We start from the raw sequence: 12122 nt of genomic DNA, 5'->3' as shown, positions 1-12122 counted from the left end.
AGGTATCTACAAATAGATCTGCGCTGAATGAACTCATGCAAGAAGAAAATGAAAATAACACTCCACCTAACAAGATTATTATTACACTTTTCAATTTGTTTGTTAGAAAAATCTGTTTTGCTAGTTTTCATTTCAAAATTCATATTGTAATCATATCTCCTAATTTTCCTTGTTTTATTTGAAAATGTATGTAAATATTATTTTGTAAATAAACGTGTCCCAGTTACAAGGTGTTTTTGTTATCGTGAATTCAGGAAATTGTGAAATCAGGACTGGATGGGAATGAATAACTTAGAAACAGTAGATATTCTTTGTTGTAAATTCAAATGAACCGCGAAAATAAATTAGTTCTGCCACCTGTCATCGAGGGCATTTGCATCAAAATCCGCCATGTTGTTTGCATTGAATAACAACTAAGTTTGCATCATACATGTAATACATGTAATGTAAAATGTCCTATATGGACAGTTTAAATGGGAAGGAATGTCCCACTATTAAGGTACCGATAATATAGTATTTTCTCTCTCGTTCCAACCTCGTTCAGGTTGTGCATGCTTGAGAATGCGCAGAACCGAGCTGGAACCTCGGAGGATTGAGAAAGCGTTATCATTCTGTTTTCCTTAGTCGGAGCTGCTTACACTTATAGAAACTGTCCATATAGAAGTATTACATATATGGTTTGCATTTCTTCTTAGCGTATGTAGGGTGGCTACAGCGAATTACAGTATAACTGCAAGCTCTTAGGACAAAAAGAAAGCGGTTCCCTTTGGATGACTAAAGGGTAAGAGATACTCATTACTAAATAAATATTGATCGAGTCACGTTAAAGACTTTTTACTCAATCAGTAGTAAATATATGATCTTGTGTGCTTTTGACTTGCCTACATCAACTTAGATAACTACCAAATATGTCCTTTATTATTGTTGACAGCCTATCCTTCATACAAAGATTTACATAGCAGTGCATTCTTATTTCATTCTTCTACATATAATTGTACGATCAGAGACCAATCATATGGCATTTCTTTTTGTCTTTTCATTTTATACCTATCTATTTTCTCTGTTGTCCGTTCTTTTCTAATATCAAAAACTTTCACTGTGGAAACAGTTTTGGTACACTATATTTGGTATTGTAAAATAAGTAATAGCAAAATTGAAATTAGTAAGTTTTAAATGAAATTTTATTTAAAAAATTGTAAAATAAATATAACTTATTCCAACGCTAAAATTTAATAACTTTTAACTAAAAATTATAGAATGTATCACAAAACTTAGAAAGATATACAAAAAATACTTTATATATTAAATAATAAATTTATGTTTTATTAAAATTTGTTCAAACACTTAAAAAACACGGAGGTAATGTCGACACTCTTATTCTATTGGGTATTTAATATAAACACTATGGACGTAATTATAACATTTTTTCGATTTACACGGCTGCCTGCTTATTGACTATATATTTGCTATGGATAACTTAAGTTAATGTTAATAATATAACTTAATAACGGTACTGCCACATACATAATAACTTATCAGTCGAATAAATTGGAATCATATTATCTGCATTCGAGCAAAAGAAACATTTTAATGCAGGAACAGGAAATGGTTTAAATCTAAATGCGTCAGTCTATTCATGTTGCTTTCAAAAGAAAAGTCAGTCTCTATGATATTATTCTTTAAAAATACCCGGAAACAGTTTTAACGTTTGAAAAGTAAACTCAATTAAACTATTGAAATATTTAACTTCCAGAATCTGAAATGTAGCAATATTTTCTAGTAGAATTGCAAGAAATCTCCGTTTCACTTATTAAACGTGATTTTCATAGACAGAAAAGGCAAAAAAGTTTAGGTCAGGGCCGAACTAAAAAAAGTATATAATAAATTTCTTATGATATCTTGAGTAAAATCTAATAAAATAAAAATTTTTATAATGGAGTACAATTGAGTAAAATTGATGGCCTTCTAGTAGAAATATAAAAATGCTTCATTTATATGATCTACAAAGGTGTCGAAATTACTTCAATCGTTAGATAATTACATAAAATTATATTTATTATTGTCGTTTGATAATTCAGTCGAAAAATACAATAGGACAGCTTTATTTTTCGCAGACGCTTCATGCTGTGCATATCAAAGTTATTTTACCACATGCAAGACAATATCGCCAAATATACGGAGTTAATATTTTATATTTTCCATTGATATAGGTCACTTTTTTAAATAAAAAATAGAAGCTCTATATTTTTCAGTCAAGGTTTTGAGTTGATTTACTCCTGTTAAGTGGGGTATCGTATGATTGGCACAAACTTAACAGCTTTTTAATTATTATATTATTACGATGTATCCGTAACAACTTAATCATATTTTTCCAACTTCAACTCAACCGTTATATATAATTTATGTATGAACTATCAGTGGAACCACAATATTGACATAATATTTGTTTGAAAACTCGATTAAATAGTCAATTTTAGGGGGCTACCTGAATTATAATTTTATTTTATATGTTAATTGTATTTACCAGTATTTTCCGAAATGTTAATTATTTAATACTTCAACCTCATATTTATAAATAATAAAATTTAATCGCTCCACTTTAATATCTCAATTCTTTATATTTTACCAAATTAATGTCTAGAAAACACTTTTTTCATGAAATCGCGAATTTCAAAATTTACATGATGGAGGGGTGCTAAAACTGAATAGAACTTGTTTTATTTTTATATCCACTATTCATCTTGCTAATATTTTCAAAAATCTTTTATAATACAGCTTTTGAATTAAACAGAAAAATTTAAAAACAATAATAAATGAATCTTATTCATAAAATTATTTGCAGCATACCAAAAACTAATAAAATATAGTTCACGAAATGTCATAAGATAAAGCGTCATACCATGTTTTAAATTGCCTTTTAGCAACATTTCTTCCATAATAAGGCAGCCAAAATTATATTACTGTGGTATCCATACTATTTATCCTCTTTTGTTGTAAGTCTACCAAAAGAAAATACCATTGATATGGTATATATTGTTGGGAACATTCATCGTATTTTCTGTTTTCTTCACATTTTCACGTATTATTTTGTTACAAATGGTCTCAGTGAAGGGAGTAACGCCATAATTATCAAAAATCTGTATATAATCATTAATCATCATCATTTTCAAGGAATTTTAAATTTTCTACTGTACCGCAAATTTTGTAAAATGGACTTGAGAATTAGATTTGAATATAAGTTAAAAACTTAAAAATGATAGTTTCTAGCTCTACCCCACAACTTTTTGGATTGGATGCTGGGTGAAAACTATAACCAAAATTTCAAATTTTGAATAAAATCACAACAGTTTTTTTAAAGTAATATAATAACGATTAGTAAAATATTAACTGTGAAGTTGAATTATTGTATATTGATGACAGTTCGCGTTGCTCTGCTAATATTATTGATTGTTAGCATTATAATGAGTGATGTAATGTGAATATTTCATGTGAAGAATGCAATGGTGTCATAGCGCTTATGAGAACAAGTGACACGTGCTGTGGCATGACCAATCGACGATCTAAGGTACTGGCACGATATAGAAAAACTGGTACGAACCAAAAAATACCAACTGCCCCATTTATATTGGACGAGCTGCTATTAATGCATAATAAAGCATGCCCACACATAACTAGGATGGTGCAAAATTATTTCCAAGAAATATATATATCCCTGCTATGAATTGGCCAGTTCGACGGCCTACTCTTACTCCGATTAAATACTTATAGGATAATTTGAGTCAACAGGTAAGAACTTTACAGCATCTAACTATCGTTTACCGATTCTCAAGATTCGTAAAAGTACAAAAACAGCTTCTTGTGAGGATTTTAGTGGGCGGTAAACGGTAGCGGAACTATCCCGAGATCACCATATTCATGTAGTAATATAAATAATAAATCCTTGTGATAATTCGCATATCTATCTATCATGCATGATATACATGAATGCATTAAGATGAAGTAATAAGCAATAGAAAGTAACATTTTGATTCAGTTTCTTTATTTTTCCTGGTAATAATCAAACTTCTTGAAATTTTTCCTAATCGATAATGCAATCTTTGCATTTGGAAGACCTACATTTACCTAGAGGTCTAAATGAACTGTGATTCAGACTAACCCAAATATGAGATCAAATGGATCAAGTTGCAATTAGAAACTTAATCGAAAGTATGCAAAATGCGCACAAGGGGGTTATTCATTTTAAGTTTAATTTTGGGTTGCTTTGTTAGATGACTTTTTCCAACAAAGCTTCATTTTTCCTTTCTTTGTGATCAAGAACTATAGACTATGTTATTTCTTGAAATTACCTTGTTACATCTGTAATGTGTCATGAATATTGACTTTATTTTAACACTGTCTTATGTGAATTTATTTACCAAAGATTTGTTTGACTGTTTGATTAACCATTATCATTAACGTAAGGGAGAATAAACTCACTGTGATGAATTTAAGCCCCTACTGCAATTTTAATAGTTTTAGATCAATTTCTTTATCCGAAAAACTTTTTCTGTCATCAAATACATAAACATTGTATTCAAGTAATCAATATATAATAAGATGTTTTTTCACAAAATTCAACAATTATTTAGTGTCTTCTTTATGTAGGAGAGCGTTTATCTAAGTTGATAAGACTATATATTTTCAATAAGGTTAAAATTATAATAGAAATATTTCTGTGACGAAAAAATAATTTTCTTCAAAATAAGCTGAAAATTAAAAAGCAGTTATCAATGAAAGAAGTATAAAAAGGCCTGTTAAGTAAGGAATTTAATTCTTGGAATTAAAATAACTTATTGATAACCGAAATCGTCTTGATAAGTTGGTAGAAGCCGTTAAAGTCAATAAATAATTTTGCCCCTTTTGTAATATAACCTATTTTCTTGTCGAAGAAGCATTAGAGTATACCGACAAAGACATTTACAAGAATTGAGACCTGTCTTTCTGAACAGCTATTCATTACGAATTGTAGACGTCCTCGCGCAATTCGCAATCCACAAATGAAAAATTACAATTACAATTACAAGAGTTTCTGATCTAAACAGTTGGGAATTCAGATGGTTTGGGTTGAAACAATTCATTTCCATCCTATATTCAAGAATTTACAACTGTCAAATTTTTTTTTTTTTCAGAAAATATCTAGTTTACTTATTGATAAATCTACAATAATGTCTTTTTATTGTTGATTGATCACACAGATTGGGTAATCAAACCATTTATCATTATTATTCAATTGTTTAGATGACTGGAAATTCCATAGTATAAATTTGATGAATGATTTGAGAAGCAAGCTGCTCAATATCATGTATATTTGATATTGGAAAAACAAAATTAGATAAGTTCTATCATTCTTTTATGTCACTTAATAGTTTTGAATTTTGAAAGTGGAGAGGATTTCTCTACACTAAGGCTTAACGCCCAACTCTCCTGGTATATTGTTTGTTTTCACTACTAGCATTGAATGATAGGTAGATGATTGAAGGTCAATTCAAGTAAAATAAAAATTAATGAAACGCAATAAATTGTGTTACTTTTTATTTATTATAGGAATCATCTACCAGTACCATGGCTGATGAGCATAGTTGGAGACTATGTAAAAAATTAGGTTCAAAATCCGAAACGAACTCAGATTTGCGAACGAGAGGATGGATTATTACATCACCTGTAAACTGAATTCGTTTATGCCCATGCAAGTTGTCAAAAATATATTAATAAAAACTATATTGAAATTTATAGGAAGAAGCAAAATGGAACTTCATGTTCACTTGTGTTTTGTTGTCAAGAAACTGATAAAGCAATAGAAGCAAAATTAAATAAAAATCGGCGAATACAAATTTCATACATCTATCAACTTAGAGTGACTTCATTATGAATTTAATAGCCGTACAAAAAATGACTATTATCACATAAGAACAGATTTACAGAAACTCAAAGCAAAATATCATGTTGATTGTTATAATTCGATTAATAATTCTATTCACCTGATTGACGTAAAACAGAAAATTAATCCAAGAATATTGATGATCGATACCGCAATGAAGCAAATATATAAGTACATAAAGAGAATGACGACTGCCAATTCACCATTCACAATTCACAATTCGAGAAATGTCATAACTGCAAAGCATATTCTGGATTATTTACATGAATCCGCAAAATATTGAAAAACATCAGATTTCAATAATATATTTCAAGCTGGTGTAGCATTATTTTGGCTTTATATGGAGTTCCGGCAAAAATGAAAGTCTTGAATACATTGAAATAAACTTTTCATTAAATCTACTACAAAAATACTTATACAGTGATGCCGCATTTGCACACCTGAAAAGACTGTACCTACAAACTCAGATATGGTTAGGAAACGACATAAACATAAATACTAGAGATTGGGGGTGGAAGTATCTCAGTAACATGTTTATTCCAATAACCAATTACCAGCACCGGATAATCTACTGCAAATGTTATTTTGTAATTGCAAAAAAGTGTATGGAGGTGCTTGTGGATGTCGGAAGAGTGGTTTATATTGTAATGTACCATGTTTACAGTACAACAGAAATAGTTGCCTTAATAATTCACACCATTAAAATAACTGAATTAGAAAAGAGAACTTGATGCAGATGAATAATTGAAAATGCCTAGATAAACCAAAATTTTATTTTAAATCATTATTGTATTTGATTTTGTAACGATCTATTCTATCTTTATAAAGATTGTTTTAAAACTAGCTTTTTATTTCTTCAATGTACAACTCAAAGTTTATTCAGATTGTTGAAGAATTGAAACAAAAAACTTACCTAACTCAACAATGATCTTAACTTTTTATTCAATTATTTTACAAAATCTGATAAATAAAATTACAATTGAAGTGTTAACCTACGTTAAACATCATTTTTTTGATACCCTACTTACACATAAATATCACAATGAGTATTCATTACTAACAGCTTTTCCCTGTATGTTTAATGGACTGGAATCATCAACGCCATGCTTTTTTATTGTACTATTATGTTTTATACGATTATTCTTTCTTTTTCGCCAAAAATATATTATCACAATAAGAATAATTATTGTAATCAGAGCAACTCCTATACCTATACTTATTTTCAAAATTAAATTGCTTCTCTGTATTGCTGCATGTTTTTCTTTGCACTGATTATAGAGCTGTAAGTCTTCTTCTTTGAAGTCAGTATATTTGCATTCTGAAAAATAGTAGATACATTATATTACCAGCAGTTAAACCACAGATCACCTTTAAATAGGTGGTTTGTGAGTAGAAAGTCCCATTTCGAGCTCATATAGAGGAATTGTAAATTGAAGGAAACATATAATGAAATCTTCAAATTATATATAAAGTACAAGAACGAAGATATTGTTTTTATCTTAACTAATTATTAACATATTTCAAAACTATCATATAATTTACGTAAGTTTGTTGGAATATATGTTTCAATACTGAAATTAGCTAGTTTGACTGATTCTGGAGGCGTACATTGCAATCCTTTGATATTTTCTCAGCAAAATATTCGAATACGCGTTAAAGAAAAAGTAAGTAAGGGGGCCACATTTATAACATTTTAATAGTCTTCACAGGTCCGAGAAACTTACACATTTAAGATTGGCTCAGTTTGTAGTCATTGCAATATTCTAAATACAGGAATACTACATATTCATTTTGCATTAAATAAATAACAACACAGAAACAAAACAGTGGTTGTTAGAAAAATTTCGTTTGCCAAACATTCATGAATACAAGGTATTTTTGTTCTTAACTACAAACTATTACAGTACTTACGTGATTCAACAATTTCACACCTGAATGGAGAAAATTTGACGTGTTTGTCTTTTAGCCAATAATTTATCCTCCAGCAATCACATGGATCTTCAAAATCAGTCGTAACATTGTCATTAATCAGTTTTTGTAAGTTACAGAGCCCCATAAAAAATCTGGGAGTTAAATTGAAATAAAAATTTCTTGTAATATTCAAAAAAAGCAAAAACGGCAAAATACCAAAATTCGGAAAATCGGAATAATTATCTTCATCAGTCGTTTGGCTTATATCTATTTGAGTGAGAGGACTCACAATTGGTTTGGAAACTTCTATAGCGTCAACAATATTGATATTCAAATTTTGGCTGAGGTAGAGTGATGTTAGAGATGGCAACTGAAAAATTACAGGTGGTACTCTGTTGATAGCATTTAAGGATAAATCCAATGTAGTTAAGTCATCGGCGTCTTCAAACACATCTATCTCTATATTGGTAAGAAGGTTGTCTGCTAAGTACAAGAACTTCAAATACTTGAATCTGTCTATATCAGCTTTTGTTATTTTCCTTATTCTATTGAAACTTAAGTCAATGATCTGCAAAAGAATGATTGAAATATTAAATATGTTTACACTAATGAATTATTATTTATTCCAATCTTTAGTTTATATATTAAACTAAAATTAAATAGAGAACTATGACAAAACTGTTACAATACATAATTCTATTTTGTGGTACATGCTGGTATTTTAGAGGAAGTCTTAAACTGTTTTGATCACCCTATGTGGGACCGTTGAGTGTTTCTTTAAGATTAGATTTCAGATAAAATTATTGATTGTTGTTAAAGTATTATCTGCAGTTGAAGAGTTTCTGCTTGACGGGTAGGATGAAAATTGTACGAACAGAACGATTCTCTGAAGACATCAAATAACGTGTGTAAGTTTGGTGTTGTTGATGCGGTGACAGTTTTCATCCTACTTAAAAAATTCTGCGAGGAGAAGTAGATGGACAGATGTTTTGCAGTAATGTCGTACTGTTGTTCCATACATCGCGCCATGAATCTTGGATGAGGTTTTTGAAGTTATTATTGTGATCTTTTGCAAGCAGGGTATCTGAAGCGTCGTTAGAATCTTCTTTAGCGTGGAAACCTGCAGTTTCGCTCCCACTAATTCCAGTGTGCTCTTAAATCTAAGTGAGAGATAATGTTGTATCACGTTAGTTTGGTAGATTTTATGTTTGTTTTGATTTATTGGGAGATGGGTGGAAATGGTCTTAATTGACTGAATGGATGAAAGAGAATCAGTAATATAGCAAAATGTTTGTGAGGATGAGTATATTTGGAAGTCTGAAAGATGCTGTGTAGTTCACCAGTGTAAACACGACTTATCGAAGGTGGGCGGAAGAAACATATTAACACGTGATTTCAAGTGCATGCGAAACCATTTTTGAAACATCAGTATAAAGAATTGAGTTGACGGATTTTTCAAGTAGGATTTATAGAAATGCTTTATTAACAAGTTTTTTAAGAGATTCACGTTTATTGTAGAGAATTAGTGAGGTATTGACTGTAGAAATATTTTTAGAGAACAAAGGAAGCTTGGAGGTCAGAGAAAGATTAGTATTTTTGAGTTAAGCTGCAGCTAATCGAATTTATAGTTGTTTGTTAGTTACCGAGTAGAAAAGCCAGTGATTGAGGAGATTCGAGGATATTGAAGCAGCATATGTGAAGAGAATATATTATCGTAATAAGGTAGAGACGAAGAGCGGTATTGTGAACAGAGTTTCATAAATCAAGTGAAGACATAGATATAAAGTTGCCTTTGATTTCATAGAGCTTTTGATGTCAAATTAATAGAAAATCAAAGGGCAAATTTTACAATGATTTTCAATGGGTATAGGGGAGTTATTACCGTAAATTTGGGGTGACAAAATGGACTTTCTAGAGAATTTTTCCAGTTTGGCTTTGTTTTGAGAAAATGATAGTCTTAGGTAAAAATATATATCTTAGATTAGTAGGTATATTGCATTTGGCAAGATTTTACACGAAGATGAGACATATTTACCATGGCAGTAACCAATTAGGTCATCAGTGTATTAGACATATTTGGGAGCAGAGATGCTGTCATAAAATTAACAAACAAAATAAATTTTGGTTTTATAGTAAAAATATAATTTATTTCTTGTAACAACTGATCACAAAGAATAAAATTTTATATTTTACAGGTATCCTTAAGAAAAAAAATATTTGATTAAAAAATAATGAGAGAAATTTATGTATTTTCAGGTAATGGCAACAATCTCTCTGTTAATACGAAGATACTCCCAGAAGTACTTAGAGTGACCTAGATTGAAGACGCCACGTTATTTAGTACTTGTTTGGCAGTCATCAATAGTGAACGTTTTCTGTGAATTTGTAAACATGAGAAAAATTGATCATCTTCTGTGACAATACTATTATTTGGAAGGCTTTAGCCCAACCAATATAAAAGGTGAACTAGATTCTACTCCGGGTGAAACTGCTCCTTTGTTATCACTAGTAAAATACTGAGTTTAAACAAGTTCGTACGGCCTGTGAAGACTCCCATCGCAGTGATCGACCAAATTAAGTGACGACTCAAAAAATCGTTGAAGAAAATTCTCAAAGTGGTACTGGGTGATCGGCGACTGAAAGTGCGCGAGTTAGCACACACTAGGCATTTCAAAAAGTGCGTGCGCGCATATCAAATGAAAATTTGGATATGCCGCGTTTGCTCACAATGGAACAAAAAGAGCGTCGTGAAGATGTTTCTATCGAGAGTTTGGCAATGTTTCACAGAAATAAAGCCGAATCTTAGCGCGGTTTCATAACCACAACTTTAAAATTGATGATGTGAAAATTTTGGATAAGGAACATAAATATTCAAAAAGAAACATCGGCGAATGATATACATAAAACTGATATACATAGAATCTCGGTGTTCAATATAACCATCTTTTGAATGTTTATAAGTCAACACACTGACCCGGCTGGTACTTGATGGTAACAATTAAAATAATTCCCACAGCTTTTATCGTTCATGCTTTTATTAACATTCGAAAAGTTTAGAATTATTCCTTCACCGATAATTGTATCTTAACAGGAGACTTATCTCTGCTACTGAATATGTATATCGTATGTACATATGTATTAATCTTTTGTCTGGCGTCTAATAATATAAAAAGGTATGTTGTTCTCTCAGGTTTTTATTTATATGTGTACAACAATGTTCTTATTTGTTTGTGTTATATAGTTTGTTCTAAATTTTTGTCTCATATAAAGTGTATCATATTCATTTACATATACATATACATATTTTGAGTCCTCAATCCGCAACACTATTCGAAATAGCATACTAGGAAGGACAATTCATATATCAAGAATGATATATGAATTAGAACGAAATCTTTTCCAGTTAGATTATGGGCGTTTTTGTATTGGGAATGTAGCAAAATTACACCAAACGGTATTTACTAATGTATTCCGAGATTTGAAATACTTACATATGCATCGTCTGGGACTAAAAGTATGGTCAAGTACAATATAAAAAAAATATATAAATGTACAACAATAATAAAATTTACTTACAATGATAAGTTAAGATTCGGCGGTTTTAAATTGTGTAGTTTCTCGTAAAAACATAAAAATTGCGAATTTAAAAATTCAATATATATCTAAGAGATATGTATAGATTACACTAAGGTTATTTAAATTAGTTTTCTTATTGATGCATTGATCATTTTGGGCAATATATGTTGTATCCAAAATAGATATTTTTTGTAGTTTTTTTTCAGTTGTCAAAACTTTGGCAGATTCATAATTTATTTGTGTCCTTCATTCTAGACATGTGTCGCTAGTGAACATCTATCAGTATATAATCTGCTATCACTCTTGTGAGAAGTTATCCGACTGATCAGTGACCTTCTCTACTGACCAATGTACTTTTTGTCACAATTTGAACAAGGTATTTCATATACTATGTTATGCAATTTATTGAATGGTGTTTTATCTTTTATTTTAGTAAAAATAGATTGAATATTAATATTGTGTTGTTTAAAGATTCTAGAAAGTTTAGGAGTAACTGATTTTATATATGGTAAAGGTGTATAAATAGGTGAGATAAAAATGTCGGAATTGGAGTTTGAAGATGATATTGGTTCAATGTTAAAGTCAGTGTCAGATGTGTTATACAGAATTCGTTTCAAAAGATATGATAAAAAAGTTTGCATATATATATATATATATATATATATATATATATATATATATATAAATATATATATATATAAATATATATATATATATG

At 30.0% G+C, this 12122-nt stretch overlaps 1 protein-coding gene across 2 annotated transcripts in view; it reads right to left on the bottom strand.

The window, feature by feature from the left end:
• Window positions 1–6826: 6826 nt before the first annotated feature.
• The window catches only part of LOC130451476 (uncharacterized), a 30030-nt gene continuing 24734 nt past the window's right edge, over window positions 6827–12122 (bottom strand). For both annotated transcript variants that reach the window (XM_056790508.1, XM_056790507.1), the window contains exons 3-4: window positions 7829–8396; window positions 6827–7235 (exon numbers count right to left, since the gene is read on the bottom strand). In XM_056790508.1, the coding sequence (XP_056646486.1) occupies window positions 6955–7235; window positions 7829–8396 (849 nt within the window). In that variant the 3' untranslated portion in view covers window positions 6827–6954. The remainder of the gene's footprint in view (window positions 7236–7828; window positions 8397–12122) is intronic.

Source organism: Diorhabda sublineata, chromosome X (genome assembly GCF_026230105.1).
Source record: "Diorhabda sublineata isolate icDioSubl1.1 chromosome X, icDioSubl1.1, whole genome shotgun sequence".
NCBI classification, from domain to species: Eukaryota; Metazoa; Arthropoda; class Insecta; order Coleoptera; family Chrysomelidae; genus Diorhabda; species Diorhabda sublineata.
Note: the sequence above shows the minus strand (reverse complement) of the source record. Positions and strands in the feature narration are given on the sequence as shown.